This window comes from Octodon degus, unplaced genomic scaffold (assembly GCF_000260255.1).
Source record: "Octodon degus isolate 3935 unplaced genomic scaffold, OctDeg1.0 scaffold00003, whole genome shotgun sequence".
NCBI lineage: Eukaryota > Metazoa > Chordata > Mammalia > Rodentia > Octodontidae > Octodon > Octodon degus.
Genome location: NW_004524579.1, coordinates 170,012 through 188,382, shown reverse-complemented (window position 1 = coordinate 188,382; position 18,371 = coordinate 170,012). Strand labels below are relative to the sequence as shown.

Sequence of the window (18,371 nt, the reverse complement as noted above, 5' to 3'; positions counted from 1 at the left end):
CAATTACCGTCAGCTGCTACCTTTCCAGAGAGCAGAAATGGTTATTTTGATTGAATTGTGAAGCCTTTTGGCACCTTTAGGAAGAAGCAAAGGAGATAAGGTTCAAGTTATGGCTTTGAGGCAGCACCCTAAGCCTAAGCCTTGGGTTTTCTTGAAGCTGCAAGTGTTGATCGCCTCACCTAGGGATCATCAGCTTTTAAAAAGAAATAGAGTTAACTCAACCAGACTTCTCATTCTCTGGGTCTTAGAAATTTTTGAAACTTGGGACACTACTGCTAGCCACACAAGAGGTATACAGAGTGCATGAGAGCAGAGGTAAATCGACTCTGAAATAGGGTACCCCTTTGAACTTACAAGTAAGGTTCATCAAGGCTTCTGTTACTACTCATGCCCTTCTCCTTTCAATTAAAAAATACACAATGATTTTTTTTTTTTTTTTTTTTTTTTTTTGGAACTGGGGATTGAACTCAGACACTTGCCAGGGAAGCGCTTATTCCACTGAGCCATCTCCCCAGCCCCTAAAGTTACATTTACAAGTTTTCTTTCTTTTTTTTTTGTATTACCAGGGATCAAACTCAGGACCTTGAGTTTGCCAGGCAAGCACTTATTCCACTGAGTTATCTCCCCAGACCTGCAACAATGAATTGTTTAGTCAGTCATAAAAATGTTTTTTGTGTCCCCCGTCTTTCTTATTCATTGTACATTTGACCCTGCAGCAATAAGCAAGTGTGAGGCAAGCAAAAGGAAGTAGGGAAGGGGCAACAGTGGGAGGGATGGGTCGGCATATTCACTGCCTACGCCGGGCACTGTGGCTTTGGTTTATCTTATCATTTTCTATGTAACAGTTGAGATATATTTTTCCTTCTCATCAAATACGTAGGAATCAGTTTATTGGAAAAGACCTCATTGGGTAAGTTAAAATTAAAGGCAGGTAGAACTTCCAATATTTTCTCAATATTGCAATGTGCATGTGAGCTGTAAAGATGGTTCTGAAAGTACAGCATGGAGTCCTTATCATCTGAGTCGCTTAGTGCCTCCGCAGATAAAGGGTGCAACGTGTGACAGGCAGGCCTGTGCTGATAACCCACAAACACCGTCATGACCACGCGCCGTCTTTCCAGAGTTGCTTCTCTAAATCTGGATCATTTAACATTTTAGAATGTGCCATCCCTTCTTTGGGTAGGAAATAAATAAAAATTGATAGAGCCATTTTTCCTTGGCTGCATATACATGTATCTCATTTATTTTTTCCTTCTTTTTCTAAACAAAATATTTGCAGTAAAGAAGGAGGATGGGACATTAAGAAACAGTCTAAGAAGAATATATGCAGTGTATTATTTGTTGAAACTGTACTTTCGATTTGATTTGAAACTGTCTCATTGCTATATGTTTATCAATAAAACTGTGAAAAGAAAAAAAAAAAGAAATGCTGTGGGACTGAAAAAAAAATAGTAAATTATTCTGTAGAATCCTTAAAAAAAAAAAAAAAAAGAAACAGTCTAACTTGCATAATTCCCTCTGTGTACATACAACAGTCGATCACAGTCCCCAGGGACAAACCCACCAGCTCCACATACGTCACTTCACAGAGATCACTGTTTAAAAACCCTGGAACAAGCATGTGCCAGCTCACACGCATAGGTGGTGGCTTGGTGTGTGTGCAAAACAAATATAATTTGACTGATTATTTTTTTAATTATGCATTATGTGAAGTACAGCATGAGCATAAAACATACAATTTTAGAGTGCCATTAAAAGCCTTAGTTACCTTCTTGCTCTCAGAAATGAAAAGTGTGGAATACGGGGAGAAAAATAGGAAACTTCTAAACTGCGAGTATTTCTGACAGCTGGCTTGCTTATCCAGTCCCCTACCATAAATAGCGTTTCTTCTGTTTCTTCACAACTAAAATTTGGAAATTTTTGATGACTTTAGGAATGTTTATAAGGAAAGAAACAGATTTTTTTAAAGGGGGAAAATACATTTGATCACATATAATCCCTAAAGCTTTCTGTATAACCCCTTGTCATGTCAGTAGGCACAATTAAACTCCCTCTTACATAATTATAATCAAGGAATTTACTGTGCCACCCAAATACAGAGTAGGTTTTATCTCTTGTGAAATGTAGACAGTACTGGGGGGCTTAATTAGTGCTTTGCTTCTCATTTTACAAATTCCAGTCCTCTGCTTCTAAAGACTCATACTTGTGTAAGAAGGAAGATTAGGAATACAAATAGGGTGATTTTACTCCACTTAGCTAATAATAACTCACTTTGTACTTGAGACTCTGTGTTGCCACGTCGTGTCAGCCGGTGAAGGGCTTACACAAGACTCTGGTCTCTGAATGGGAGAAACGAACTCCGGAGACTTGTTATCCCCATGGTATGGTTGTTTTACATTCCCTAGACCTAGGATATCTGATAAGGATGGTCTTTAGCAATATTTTAAATTGTTGCAAATAAGAGAAGGCAAAAAGATGACTTGGTAACAATGCAGGCTAAAGGGCAGCCTCTACCTTTTATCTTCCTGACACATACTCTTGAAAATATGAAGGGGGTGACATCACCTACCTGTTAAGATCAGAGACCTTGGACCCTGACACCAGACTACATTTAAGTTCTGAATCTTCTAATTACTAGCTTTTCTGATGCTGAACAAATTTATTCAACCATTCTGGCCCTCATTTGTAGCATCTGTAAAATGGGTCTAATAATAGTGTTCCACATGGACTTGCCATGAGGTGACATGGATTCCTACGCGTACTCCTTCCTAACTGTGAGCGTATAGTGTATGCACTGCAGTGAGCACTCCAGAGACACTCATCAGGTGGTTAGTCGTAGGCTCCTTGGTCTCTGTTCTTGAAGCTCAAGTTAGCATAATCCTTAGATCCAAGATACAAACATTTTAATGAAGAAAAAGCAACATAAAAATAAAGGCCTCAGTCTATAATGCAAAAAGCAATTGCTAATTCGGCAGAACAGTTTTCTACTGTCTTGTTGCTATGAAAAAGCAAGTAGAGCTACTGAAAATGCTTTGGCTAATAGTACAAAGTAGAGTATTTGAGCTTTTGCGGTTTAAGCATTAATGACATTTCATAACTACTAGAAAATTTTAGAGTACAAAAAGAAAGCTGGTGTCGATGGGAACGGCATGAAAAGCCAATGTAGGTGCAAGTAGATTTTTTTTTTCTTATGGGTCCTTTTTATTAGGATTTTGAAAATACAGAGCTCCTAAAATCATGATAATTAAGCTAGATGTCTTATTATTGATACACTAATTATACTTTAAAACCTTAGTAAAATCTGACTTCTGATTATCTTTGGATTTTAAATTCCAGCAATTGATATACACTCATAGATAACGTGAAATAACCATAAAGTGTGTACTACTACGTATTTGTGCCAGGTGATAGAAACAGCTGAATGTGTACAATGATACGTGTCAGTCTACTAAAGCTAGGATGGCTTTCACCTTTTCTGTCAATGCGTTTTTCTTAACAGATGAAGGGCTGAACCACGAATGCAAACTCTGCAGTCAGACCTTCGACTCCCCCGCCAAACTCCAGTGCCACCTGATAGAGCACAGCTTCGAAGGGATGGGAGGCACCTTCAAGTGTCCCGTCTGCTTCACAGGTAGGAGGCGCACTTCAGGACAACCGGGCCTGCCACGGCCCCGCCACGTCTTGCCAGCCAAGGCGGACTTCCCACCGCTCTGGCCTTTTACAGAGAGGACCTGAGTTCAATTTGGGGAGAAGTTGTTTGATTTCTGCTGGTTAGCATTATTGATTGCAGCCTACTTCAAGGCTCCGGTGGGCAGGAAGGTTAACTGTCAGGACGCAGGAATGGCATTTCAAGTTCTCTCGCAAGTTTGCACTTCCCCATTTAGAAAACGACATCCATGTTGTGTTCACTTTTTTCCGCTTAGTGTTCAAAGGTTATAAAGGCCAAGGCTGCTTGTGAGTCACAGGGTGGTCAGCTAACAGTGCAGCCGCGTCGACAGCACATATCTGTTACTTCAGCTCGGAGAATTTTATAACGTTCGCCAGAAGAAATAAAAATGGTAGCACTAAAATGCTCCCCAAATTCCTTGAAGTAGAAAACAGATTAGATGAGACATTTATTTCCTACGAAATTGAATGTTTGAAGTTGATATGAATTTATGCTTTAAATAAACTTTTATTAGGTGCCATAGTATTATTGTTTTCAGGAAAGGAAAATATGTAAATCAGAAATTATCGTTTGAAACCCGTGGGAGTTGAAATGGGATCATACATAGTCCTGGATCAACCCCAACAACGGTGACGTTATTTTGGAAAAATCCTTCATGATTATTTTGCGTGTGTCTTGGACTCAGAGGTCCAGGCCCTCAAGGCTAGGTTTCCTTTATATTTGCTGTGGTGAGGTATGGGTGGGTGCTTCACCATTGACTTCTTTGTTTACAGAGCAAAAGTCCAAGCATTGATTATTTACCCTCACTATATGCAGCCTATGGATTTCTGTTCTGTAATAAAACTAAAAGACAAGGGGCCATGTCTTGCCCAGTTCCCACCAGCCGTCCCTGAACATGTCCATGCCTCTGCTGTCCATATTTGCTCCTTGGGTTTCTTCCTTCAGTAATTCCTTCAGCCAGTCCCCTCCTTCCTTTAGAATTCTTCTTTTGTACTTTCACAGTTTTAAGTGTACTGTTACTTTTTCAATCGGTAAGACAAATATTAAGAGTCTGTGTTCCCAACAAGTCTACACCAGGAGCACAGTCATGTCTCCTCGAAACCAAGACCTCTAATAACACAGTTCTTTCATGCTGTGCCCAGAAACCTCATAACATCTATTAAGTTACATGAAGGTTAGTTGCAAACCTGTACAGAAACCCCAGGTCTTTTTGCTGAGGTGCGTAAAGCCACAGAATACATTCATCGTGACCAGTCTGCATCATTTTCTGTGCAGACAGACCCAAATTCTGTTAGTGTACCTTGAAGTAATTGAGAAATAACAATTGGAGGGGGAAAAGCCCTTCTAATGTAAAGCATGTTAGGTGGAATAGGAAATCTGAGGAGTTTTTTTGAAGGTACTGAGAAATGTGATTAAAATGTATGACTCACAAGAACAATATTCTAATATTTTATGTTGGCTGGCCATTAGAATAATTTTAATGATTAGAGTGGAGTGAGAGTCAAATGCCAACATCTTTAATAAATCCTTTCCCTGACTCTACAGATTAATATTGTAGATGCAAACTTTTTTGGGTCACAGTGCACCAGGCATCCGTCAGAAGTCAGCTCTGCCAACCCAAACACTGCCTCTGGCATATACAATTTAATTATTAATAGTATGTCTCCTAGGTAAACTGTTACACAGTCTTAGGGCCTTGTTTTGTAGTCATTAAAATTGAACATGTTTATATTATTGAAACCCTTGCATTCAGTGTGTAGGCTGAGTTGATCTTAAAGTATCCAAAGAGAATTTACCTGCCGTTCTGTTGTGCATTTATAGACAGTGCCCCAGAGTAGCTGAGGGATATAATTTTTAGCATTAACACATTTAAATAGAGAACTGCTTGCTAGCTGTAACTTTAGGCAAATACAATAAACAGGGTTTCAGCATCTATGATTTCTTAACCTATGAGCTGCTGAGAAATAGCAGTCATTTCTCTCCAGACAGAGCTGTGCATTTGACAATTTTTGGCTTTATTTTAAAAGATTTGCAGGGAGCAGGGCCACCATAAACCATTACTTTGGAGCTATTTGGTCTCAACTGGGTGCTCAGTAGTGTGCATCTTGGCTGAGGCCAGCGACCCAGCTGTGAGTTATGAGTTCCATTCCCAAGGTGTCAGGCACAGCCACACCCTACAGGTGCCAGTCATCAGCTGGGGGTGTTTCAGAAACAAAATAACCCAGATGCCCCACCCTTTATCATTTCAGTGTTTGTTCAAGCAAACAAGTTGCAGCAGCATATTTTCTCTGCCCATGGACAAGAAGACAAGATCTATGACTGTACGCAATGTCCACAGAAGTTCTTCTTCCAAACAGAGCTGCAGGTAACGTTCTCTGGAGGAAGACCAGGATTGAACCCAGTTGCTACTATTATAGGGAACAAGGGTGTGGATTTAAATGTGGATTCATAGTCTTGGTCACCCTGGGCCGCCATGATGTTTTGTGTGTTTGGGGGCAAAAGGAAAATTAGAGACCAGGTTAATAGACAGCAAAGTAATTTTGCCTCTGGCTACTGTCAATCATGAAAAGAACTCGAGCAGTCCCATAATTGGACCTTCTGACCCTGTGTGAGAGGTGCAGGGGTCAGGTTTATTGGACTGTGGGATCTCTCACCTCGCTTGTCATGGCTCCTTCTCCCAAGTCCTGTTTTATTCATGTTGTGTTCCCACGGAGCCCCTAGCTGGAAGGATGTCCAGGTTATTGTCATTCTGAGAGCCTAGCATTGGGCAGAAGGGAAGAGGGAAAAGACACGCTCTTGTCCAGGATGTCTTTCTTCCAGTTAATGAAATGGAATAGTTGTTACTAAAGCAACACTCCTAAAGGTGAAAATGTAGGCACCCAAAGGTGTTGGCTTTAGCCTCGGGTATCCCACTTCCTAGATGTGTGACTGACTTTAATCTGTAGCATCTCTGAACCTCAGGAGAAAATAAGCATCACACAGGGCTGCTATCAGGTGAAAATGAAATAATGGCTATGAAGAAGTGTTTGGTTATTTCAATTCTTCTTAGCAATAGACTGGAAATCAAAAGTATGTGCCAGGCACCTGAAGTTTGTTCCGGAAATAGCACTTATCATAAAGGGAAAATAGCTCTTTGTTTCCTACTACTTTATCTGAGGAGTAAAAATAATTTTTGATCCTTATTTATCTGTGGCAATGAGTAAAATGGTTTTCCTTAAATTTTGTCAATTTCTATGGAAGATAATGGAGCGAAACTTAAAATCATTTTATTATGAAATTACAATTAATAATAAAGCTATTCACCTTGAAATGGGGGATACTATTACTTTTTATATGGCATCCCTGGAACACCTAATGCAGGAGCTGGCCTGGTCACCTGGTAGAGGAAAGACTGAGGATCACAACGACCACCTTCTTCTCAGTCTCCACCTACGCAAAGACTCAGGGCATCTCTGTGTCTCCCTGGATTCTACTGAACCCACATTTGTGAGATATATATATATATTATAGTGTGTGTGTGTGTGTGTGTGTGTGTGTGCATGCACATGCACACGTGGTACCAGGGATTGAACTCAGGACCTTGCACTTGCCAGGCAAGTGCTTATCGTACTGAGCTATCTCCCCAGCCCACAAATTATATATTGAAATATGAAATTTTCAGTTTATCTTCTTGGGCATTATTCTGTAAGTGAATGCATAAATGAGAGAAATGAACCTTTTCAAGATGTTTTTTAAAACAGATAAGCCCATTAAATTGTCACCATAAGTCAATGAATTAAAATTAAGAGTTGCTACCTTACCCGTGGTCACTTCCAAAAAGAATTGTGTCACATCTGTTTGCCAGTTGAATATAGAATGCACACCAAGTTAAGCTGTTGTTTAAAAACATGCATTATTAAAAGGATTTAAATTTCTGTTGGAAGAAATATTACACTGTTATTGAAGTGGGTGTTGAAGAATAAGTGGTTTTGAATCCATGAAAGATACAGTCAGAACACATAGTGACGCTGCTATTAGTAAATAAATGGCAAAGCAGAATTAATAGTTTAACAACAGAATTATGTAGAGATTCTGTAGGAGCTGCTATCTATCTAGTGTTCTTGGAAAGAATATTTGCAATAACCTTCCACTCGTATACTTTATTAGTAATTTCTAACCTTTAGTTACTGTCATTAAAAAAAAGCCCGCACTGTGGCAGTGGTGGTCTCTGACCCACTCGAGAGAAGACAAGATTAAGCAATGAATCACATTCTACTGGACTCCAGGCTTCTTTAATGATTTAGTTTAGAGTCTCATGTAACACATGGTATTCATTCTCTTCTGCAAGCCATTCTCAAACTCTTTGATTTCTGGAGGACCGTGCACTCACAGGAATTATGGAAGATCACAGAGAGCTCTGCCTTCTGTAGGTTACTATCTATTGATGATAGAAATGAGAACTGAGAAATATGTTGAATGCAGGAGCCAGCACGTCCTCTCATGACTACTAGATGACGTCATCACACATAATGCAGCCACTAGAAAGTTCTGTAATTCACTTTTGAGGTAATGAGAGTGTAAAGAGCAAACAGTGTCTACAATTGCTATAAAACAGGGTCAGCTTTAGAGCACCCTAAAAGTGTGCAGGGGACCACAGCAGTCCCTGGGCCACCCTTTGGGAACTACTGGCATAGAAGTTTTATTATACAACACAGCGCTCCAAGTCTTTGTGACTTCATGAAACGAAGCGTCTCTCAAAACATGTTTGATTCGTTCAGTTGGGATCTGGGCCCAAACAAGACTTATTCTGTAATTCAAATCTAGAAGCATTATTTTTCCAGTCCTACAACTTAAAAAATCATATATATTTTCTCTTGATGTAACTACTCTGGCTTCATATGTGTAGCATTCGGCAGATAAGAACAGTGCTTATGATAGGTTATTATTATTGTGAATCTGAGATGAAATATTGACTTTGTAGTCAATACTTCACAAAGCTGTAATCCACAGTCATGGGCTATCTGTGTAGATCTATTTGCTAAAATGCCCAGGAACAGCAGTGGCTTTGGTTTCAACATATTGAGAAAAATGGGTCAGGAATTTACTTCTAGTTTTGAAAGTGTTTTCATCTTTCTGTGTTAACCTTTGAGGTTCATGGTTCTGTTCATTTGCTCTCATTACCCAAATTACCTCAGAGGATGGAATTAAAGTGATTTTAAAATATTGATTTATTTTATTTCCTATATATAAAATGGGAATAATAGGCAGATGAAAAACATGATGCAGCTGTGTTAATTGCTAAGATGAAGGGGAAATCAACTGAAATTAACATGACAATAGAAAATAATAACAGAGTAGAAGAATGCAGCCATTTTACCAGCCTACTGTAGTTCTTGCTTTAGTATATAAAATAAATGTAAATTTTAAACCTCTTGAACTCATCTCTTTTTATGCCACCTAAGTTCAGAAAAAAGGGCCTTTCATAGATGCCTATAAAACTAAATGTCCAAGAACTGAAATCCTATTGGAGATCTCAACACATAGAATTTATTTGCCTCTTATATCTGGGTAAGAATAATACGGTAAGCTTAGAATATGCATTTCAGAATTACCCAGTCATATCATTATGGTGCATCTTTTAATGGTGCATAAGTGATTTCATGACCATGATAAAATAATTTCTATTTCTTCCATTGTTTATCCCCAGATAAAAACACAAAGTCCTTTTTTTAATGTGTGGATAGAAGTATTTGCTGGACATAAAATTCAGACATATATATATATATATATATATATATATATATGTATATATATATATTCACCGACATAAAGAGAAAGCAATGTTAATTAAAACTATATGCCATCGCTGCAGGGACTTGGGGTTGGATCCTCAGGCCTGCCATGCCAGCCCTGCTCCCAGGGCGCTCTGAGACAGCAACTGAGACTGGCTGTGATGGTGTGCGCTTGTAATCCCAGCTCTTGGGAGGCTGTAAACAGGCGGATCACTACGAGTCCAGTCTATTAGTGAGACCCTGAACACCCTGTAGACCCTTCCCTAAAATACAGAAGAGAAAAAAACCTATATGCCATCACATGTATACCATACCATCACGTGTGTGCAATGTCCATAGGTACATCTGTATGGACCCACCCATGTGTGTATGCACTGAGTTGTTCTCCCTCATATTGCCCGCACAGCCACTGGTTTAGGTAAATCCCCGCTCCACGCTCTCCACAGGGCCTCAGGCACTCGGGGGCTATCCTTTGGATATCCCAGAGAAAGGCACAATGACATCTTTATTTTAATGTGACCTTCCATTAGGACAAAGGACACACCTTTTTCAGTAGATGCTACTACCTTCAAGGAACTGCTCTGCCTTACTGACCAAAAGATTGAATTCCAGTCCAGAGATACAGATATTGATGTATCATGTATAATTCCAAGCAAGATACCAGTTTTGCAAGTAAATCTAATCGTTACTTACCATGTTGGCAGGAGGGCAGATGTGCTTTGCGATGAGAGTCCATTGTCTGAACAAAATAAACGTTTTATTTTAAAACTGAATGAACATGCTCAGTGTTTTGCATGTTTTCCTAATAGAGCTCAGACTTTTTTCAGCAGGACTTAGGGAAGCTGCTTCAAGAGAGGATGATCTGGTCCAAGAATAATATCCTACAATGCATATTTGTACCCAAAGTGGTTTATACAGGTGTGAGCAAGTGGTGTGCTTGTAAAAATCTGTGAATAGGCTGCTTTCTTCCAGCACATGAATTGCTGTTTAATTGGTGCTTCTAGAAAATCTGCAATAGGATGGCACTGAGAACATTGTCTTCTCCCGACGTATCCACTTAAAAACTCCCTTCATCCATCCCATTAAGAACTTAATCAAGATTGAGAGAATCCCTCCAGTGGGGATGGAGCAAATTGGCTGAACTTTTGTCTCTGAGCTACTGCTATTTCAGTTTCTCTTGAATCAAAGATAATTGTAATATTTTGTTCTTCCCTCCATTAAATCATAAATGCAGTATTTCCCACATTCAAAATACAATAGACATTTGACATTCTGAGGGATAGACCAAAACTTTCCAGATCTGAGCTCAACAGCTCTTTCATTTTCTTCTCAAATCACCTTTCTACCACAGTACCTGAAGTTGATGCGTAGTTCTGCACCACAGCTTAACTGGTGCTTGAGGTTCATGACCATACTCCTGAAAGTAACGTGAATCTGTGCATCCAGGATGGGACACCCAAGGCCACAGTGCAGTTGTGGAATGTGGCTGTTGGCTGGTTCACTGGGTCCCTTGCTGGCCTTGCTGTTGGCCCTACACACTGCAAACGTGTCTCTCAGAAGGCTTGACTTGCACACGTTGAGATAGTCAATAGTCCTTGTTAATAGTCAAATACCCCAAGTGCTATAAGTCACGGTGATGCCAAGCACACTATAAAAGACCAAAAATAATTACAAGTATATTTTATTTATAAACTGCTACAAAGAAAAAGTGTACAGGTAAATAGCTCTTGGGTAGGACAATAGATAGTCAATTGCTATGAGCATTGGAAGAGGGGCATTTATTCTCTAGCGAAGAGAATTACCTGGGGAGCACCAGCTAATAGATACCCATTGAACATTGTATCTATGGCCCCCATCCCGCAACCCTAATGCTTTTCCAAGTAAACAGAATCAAGATTCATTGTTGTTTGGAAATACAAATCTCTATACCAGACCTAACACAATATTCCAGAGTTTCCTATCTTAGTTCACTGTGATAATTTTCCATCTAATCACACCTTGGCATAGTTTCATGTTAACTGGTTTCCAGGTAAAATTCTTATTTATAAACTTTCATCTTTTGCACATGATCAGGAGACTTGCATGGTTCTCTTTTGTTTGCCAGCCTCTATAACTATAAAATTGAGTTGTCTATGTCTGGCTTCAGAAGCGTGTTTCAAAACAGTGTGACAACCTCCTTCACTGAAGGAAATGTGGCCAGATAGAAAAAGAAATGTTGTCTTGCCCCTCCATGGAAGATGAGGCGGGACCTGGGTGTGGGCTGGAGAAATGCTTCTTTTTAGTTGTGCTTTCCTATTCTCTTCTGAGGAGACCGGCAGGAGGAAATGGGACAGTGCCTGTTACGGCTGACAACACGTCCAAATGCAGTGTGCCAGCTTACTCTTCAGACCCATCCTCTCACAGTCGCAATGTTATTTCTCCCGGGTTTAATTTTGATTTCTCACAGAATTTAAAAATTCTTTTCATTATCACCAAAGAGTTGAGACCCTGTCTTGCCTCGCCTCCTGTCACAAGGTCCTTCTTGGAGGCCTCAGATGGAAGCATTTGCCCGCCACCTTGTCCAGACCTGGCAGACCCAGTGCTGTGGGTGTGGAGCAGCACTCCTGCCCTTCCTGCATGGGGTGGGCCATGCCCCTTGGCACTCTGGTCCTCAAATGTACTGTGTCTTTGTATAGCTCCTGTTCATCCCCTAAGCACCCCAGGGAGGCTCTGAGATTCACAGGAGTATAAATTGGGTTAAACGAGTGCATGGTTCTGGAACTGGTCCACTGCATACAGCCCCTCATTTTGTTGCTTTGTGGGCCTGCAGGGCTTTGGAAGCAAATTGGTGCTGGGGCAACTTCCACTTAATTTGCTCCGTGGTTAAATTGATCTATTTCTTTTATTTGATCGGATCTCCAGGAACCAAATCATTTGCATTGATTTATTGACTGGTGCTGTGTTTTCACCATTAGTTTTGATCACTTTCAGCTGTTAATATTGGATAATTCAATCAAGATTGATTGGCCTTGCCATTGAAGGCAGAGAGTTAATCACCTAGGACACAGAAATAGGGCAGTGCTAAAGTACCCTCAGTTGGACTAATATTCTCTCTCTCTCCCTCTCCCACCCTCCCTCCCCTCCCCCTCCTCCTCTCCTTTCCTCCCCTCTCCTCTCTCTCCTTTCTCCTCTCTCAAAAAGGTTTTTAAGCAAAAGTGAACAAGGGACTTTGCAATTTTGTAGTATTTATAGTACATCTAAAGGTGTCATATTTTTACTTTGTTTTTAAACAAGACTACATCTAGAAATTAAGTATCCATACAGAAAGATAAGCCTGACTATCACAGTGAATTCATTTGGGCTCAATGAGTAAATGCATTTTCAATTACCCATTTTGTACCAATAAATGCCTAATCAGAACGGGAATGCTTGGAGGCGCAGCCTGGTCTCACCTTTTCTAAATTTGGCCCTCACTGCTTCACCATGTGTCCTGGTAGTCAAATATTCAAGAAGCAAGTGGTGAATATGACCGAAGGAAGGGCAGCAGAGGTGATCGCAGTAAGCAGCAACCACTTTATTTGCATTTGAATGTTCTTACCACACCGGGCTCAGTTTTAAAATATCCTCCATTCATTAATTTCTTGATGTCCATATCAATGGCTGATTTTTGCTATTAGTAGAGAGCATACCACCTCTTTGTTCTAGGACTCGGTCCCTCCTCCAACAGCCCTGTTGTTAGTGAGCTGCCATTACATTATTTTTCGTCTGGCCCAGAGTTGACAACAGATGGCCATCTCCGATCTGCCATCAGTGTGACTTTATGGAGCATCCAGCTAGGGTGTACTGAAGAGTGCTGTGGCCAGCTCCACAGCCCCCTCCTGCCCACCCCCTGGAAGTGCTCATCACCTCTGCCACATTCTGCTTTGGCTGGGCTTTGCTGGCCCTGCCATCTTCCACATCGCCAAGACATCCTGCTGCCACCGCTCAGGAAGATCTGCCTCCAGCAGGAGTGAGAGACCTCAGGCAAGAGTGCCCTGCAAAGACTGCGCTGTGTCTCGGTGCCTTTGTAGTCGCATCCTTTGGAGAGAGCTGCAAACCCAAATTTCTAGAACATTCTGCCACCCAGACACACACACACACACACACACACACCCCACTCCAGCATGTGTTCCTATTTTAGATGTCTGCTCCACACAAGGATTGATTTCCTCACATCAACCAAGACAAAGCGCCAAGAATAGACCCTTTGTGTTTACAAACTTTGATCTTGACTAGTGGGAAGCAGCACTTCCAGGTCCAACTGTTGTGACAGTTAGGGTAAGAGAGATGGTAATCACAGACTTCAGCTATCAGTCCCCTGAAAAAAGCAAAGAATTCTTTCCAGCATCTTCTCCATGCGTGGGCATGGCGATCCCTCGGACCGCCCGCCACCTGCAGTGAGCAGCTCTGTGCATTTGGGGAAAGATTGATAGGCTGCTCTTGATCGGGTTTGTTAAGGCAAGGCAGCTTCAGAGCCAAACGTGTATTTTAAGGGGAATTCACATTTGTATCCTTTATTGTTATATTTGCAGCGAATGTACAGCTCGTAACAGGCTGTGCCCCGCAGCTATGGAGGAGTAAGTTCGCCTTATTGGAGAGAGAGCAGTGTTGTGTAAAAGGTTGAGGTGGGGTGGGCGAGATGAATGGCGCTCAGAAGTGCTGCTCGCGGTGCTGTCATTTAGAACTGCAACTCCGAGGCTCTAAATGGGAGTGAAAGGCAGGCTAAACGAGTCCTTTTTAAAACTGGTGAAATTTCAAACTGCCTAAAATAACAGGTCTCCTCCACTGATAACTTCATTGAGTGAGTAAGCGGCTAACTCACTGAGCAGGAGCTGCTTTCGTATATAGGAGAAGAAAGTTCTCAAGGTGAGAATTTTTCCTTAGCTGCCCAGTGTCTGGGGGGAGGGGGCTGGGTTCTTCTCCCCCTCCCACGTTGATGCGTCTTCTCAGCTGGCAGAAAACCACTGCTCCCTGGCCACCCCAGGCACCCATCCAAGATTTCCTGTTTTACATCCCCCAAACTTAATTTTATAATTGTCTGACTGACACCACCAGGCACATCTGCTAAGCTTGTGTGCCTTCTAGACATATAAAGGCTACTGTGATAGCATTAAATATCAGCAGTGTGCTGCACGGAGCTTTGAGTTTATAAGGGTGAAAGGTCATTGTGCAGGAAAATGGAACGGTATATTGCTGTGAGACAGGCACCAAGCCCTCACTCCCACACTCAGTTATAATTCATGACAGCATAGGTGGGAAGCCCTTCTCCCTCCGTGGAGTTAATGCGTCTCCACTGAAGCTTGCTGAGAGCACCCTGGCCCCCCCACCACCATCTGCACCACTTGGAAGCAGCTCTCTCTCTCTCTCTCTCTCTCTCTCTCTCTCTCTCTCTCTCTCCCTCCCTCCTGGTGTTAATGTTGTCTGACAATTACCGATTCACAGAGGTGGCTTTCCACCCCCCAAACCAGCGTCGTCATTTGTCTAGGGGAAGAGTTGTGGTAGGGATGCATAAGCACGTCATCCAATGCCTCACTTGGAAAGAGCCAGTTAGAAAATGAGAGGGGCTGCAGCTGTCACAAACCCATTGATGACGCTGAGAGGCTGGGTGTGATGCCAATCACTAGGCAGGAAAAGGTGCTTGTGGCCCAAGACTTGGGAGGCTGGACTGCGGCACTAGGTGCACAGAATCATCCAGCTTCACCTTGTTCCAGAGCTGAGTTCAGTGCCCAGGAAGCAGATCCGTAGTGAAGCCATGGTCCCTAGAAATGTCTGTCTGCTCTGCCCATTGACCTGGGCCAACCACTGGTGTGTGTGCCACCCCAGGCCTCACACATGGCCCCATCTGCCATATGGTACCACCCACTCTGGGGACCCAAACTAACCGCCTGGGCTCTGCAGAACTTCCCTGAAAACAGCTAGGGTGCAATAGCTGCGGCAGGAGAAATGAGATGGCCACAATCTCTGGGCCTGTGTCCCTCCCTCCTGCTTCAGCCACCTCACCCTTGCTTCCTGCCAGGGAGCCCAGAGGGGATGGGACAAGCAGCGGACATGTGTTAAAACATGGGCTCAGACTGTGCCTTATTCTTGGTGGATGACCCCAGATAATCTGCAACGGTTCCTAATACATGTCCCTCGCATTGTCCGACATCAGCACCCCTTCTGAAAAGATAAATCAGATCCAGGCCTGCAGTACCAGCATAGGAATTTACGGGATGTGATGCCTTCAGGGACCTACTGTGTTGTAAACTCCAGAATGGCCTTTTGATGCAGGCTAATTCCACAGAGGCTTCTCAGGGCCTGCAGTGTGGTGAGGGAGCCTGCGGAGGCAGTGCACCCACTCCTAGGACAGCCTGGTGTGTAATTGGCTCTCCACCCCATCCCTCTGTCTGGGTGGCATTCGTCGCCTCACCTCGCTCATCCTCCCAAGGAAAAGTAGGGCAGGAATGGCTGCACTCACTGTCCAGGTTTTCTTGGGTGAAAGATCACTTCGAGATGACACAGCTGAGTAGTCAGCCTGAAATCCTGGTTGGTATTTTATTAATTTTGCACCAAGATAAATCCTGAAATTCTGACAAACTCCATGACAGGTGAAATTCCTTCTTGCAGAATCTTCTCAGCAAGAGGCTGCTCATTTCGTTCTGTTCCGAGGCAGGCAACAGGAGGGCAGCTTTATAATCAGCCCTCAAAGGACCCCCAGCCGCCCCAGAGTCTCGGGCTGATTGAATAACTCCTGGGCCTCTTCCCCTAGGCCTCCATCAGCGGGGGTCCTGTGGAAAGCAATCTCCCGCAGACTGGCACTGAAGTGAGCTTTAAACCACCATTTTCTGCTCTCCAGAGGAGCCTGGAGTACTAAAAGATAGATGGACTGCAGATATTTTATGAGAAACTGTCAGAAGAAGAGCAGAGTAAATGTTTTTTTCTTCTTCTTCTTCGTCTTTGAGTCGCACACTACATCACTGTTGAATTTCTCCCAGCATCTTTTTATATTTAAAGTAAGAAATTAATTGGTTGCTAACCTTTAATCCCCCCTCCCTCTTCTTCGTTGTCTTCCTCCGTGGTTTTTTTTCCCCCTTAAATATTCACACAGAGGCCTTATGCTTAACCACAGTTGCAGAAAATCAGTACCATTTGCAATGAAATATTTATAATGACAGAATGAAAAATTGGATTCATTTTCTGGACTGTAGCCGAACAGTCTGCAACTTTGCGCGGCATTGCTTAGCGTCTCGCATTCCTCCCTTTCGCTGGAGTCATTTTCGAAAACATACCACATGCGCGCGTCGCTCCGCGTTGGAGGGATGCCTACCAAAACACAGAGCCGGTTCCACCCCACAAAGAAAAAGTAGACGGGAAGCGAGCGTATTTGTGCTTGCGTTGTTCTGTCGGGGGCAGGCGGATGCGGCCCGTAGAAGGGTAGAGAGGATGTGAACTCAGAGGAAGACCTGGGAGAAGTTTACAAGGGCTGCAGCAGGCAGTGGGGCCCGCGCTGTGGAGTAGCTGCGTGCCGTGGGATCTCGGGACAGGTTTATAGGCAGAACGGAGGCGTGCAAATATATGTCGGATGTCATCGCGCGCCTTCCTTTTTCCCTTTAGTGTTTCCTGCGTAAGCTTTCCTTTCCATGTGACCTCCATGTTCAGAGCTCCTGTCCTTCTAACGGGGTTAATTATTGTGTTTTTTAAGAGACAAGAGACAAAGGATTTTGCTAGGACAGCCCAGTGTTGCACTTGAAACAAGTCTCCCTTAAGGACACAGGACGCTACGCGGTCCTTCTTATTACTGGACTGGGCTTGCTTTGGAGCAGGGTGCCCAGGGAGTAAATGCTGGTCCATGAAACAGTCTCCGGGAACCACTCCACAGCAGAGGCGCCGCCTGTTCTTCTCCCACCACGGAAGTCCCAGCAAGGGATTATGCTGCCCCAGGGGGCACCAGAAGGCTCCCGCCCAGCCCTCTGTGTTAACCTTCTATATGCCCCCTTCTGCAAGACGGGGCTCAGTTCATTTGCTGCTTTCTTATTTGGGAGAATTTTCAGAAGTGGAAACAATTTCTAGTAGATTCAACCATGAATAAAATAGTCATAAATGGAGATTTTTCAAGGTTTCATTCACTGAATCGGCGTCTTGCATTGCCAAGTTCACAAGATCAATAAGCCATATTTTATTATACAGTAAAAACTGTCTGTAACTTAATTAGCTCCTTTACTCTTTCTGATTATCCCATTTTATGCATGGAGAGGAAAAAGAATACAAACTTACCTTCACCAACCTATCATATTCCTGAGACGCTGAACAGTATTCATTTACACCATAAGATTATTGTATAAAATAGAGAATCCATTCCAATATGTGTTTATCCTAGAAATGTCATCATTCACAGCATCCTGCATTTTTACTTTAATTTTCTTTGTTCTAATTTTTTTTAAATCTTTTATGTATTTATGTATTTGGTACAGGGTCTCACTATGCAGTGTGGACTCCTAGTGATCCTCCTGTCTCAGCCTCCCCAGTGCTGGGATTACAGGTGTGTGCCACCACACCTGGTTTTGGTGGCCAACATGGTCCAGGGCCAGCAAGGCATGTGGTACCGGGAATCAAACCCGGGTCCTTGCGCTTGCCCAGCAAACACTTAGACCATTGAGCTATCTCCCCAGCCTTGACTTTAGTTTTCACATCTGCTGTGTCAGTCTGCCCTCCAGCTTGGAACTCTGTAACAGCTTTGTCTTACAGCCAGCAGCAAGAAGCCCGCTGCAACATTTCTTTTTTTTTTTTTTTTTAAGTTTTTTTGATAAACAGATAGTAATGAGACAGTTTCAAATCAAATTGGAAGTACAGTTTCAACAAATAATACACTGCATATATTCTTCTTAGTGGTTAATTGCTGTACAAGATGCGGACTTGTGATCCTATTTACAAACACC

General features: G+C 42.6%; 1 protein-coding gene across 1 annotated transcript in view; it reads left to right on the top strand.

Annotated features, from left to right (window-relative positions):
- Znf521 (zinc finger protein 521) overlaps nt 1-18,371 on the top strand; it is a 287,254-nt gene that overhangs the window by 253,997 nt on the left and 14,886 nt on the right. Inside the window, exons 7-8 of the mRNA XM_004623543.2 lie at nt 3,500-3,631; nt 5,917-6,032. Of these exons, the coding sequence (XP_004623600.1) occupies nt 3,500-3,631; nt 5,917-6,032 (248 nt within the window). The remainder of the gene's footprint in view (nt 1-3,499; nt 3,632-5,916; nt 6,033-18,371) is intronic.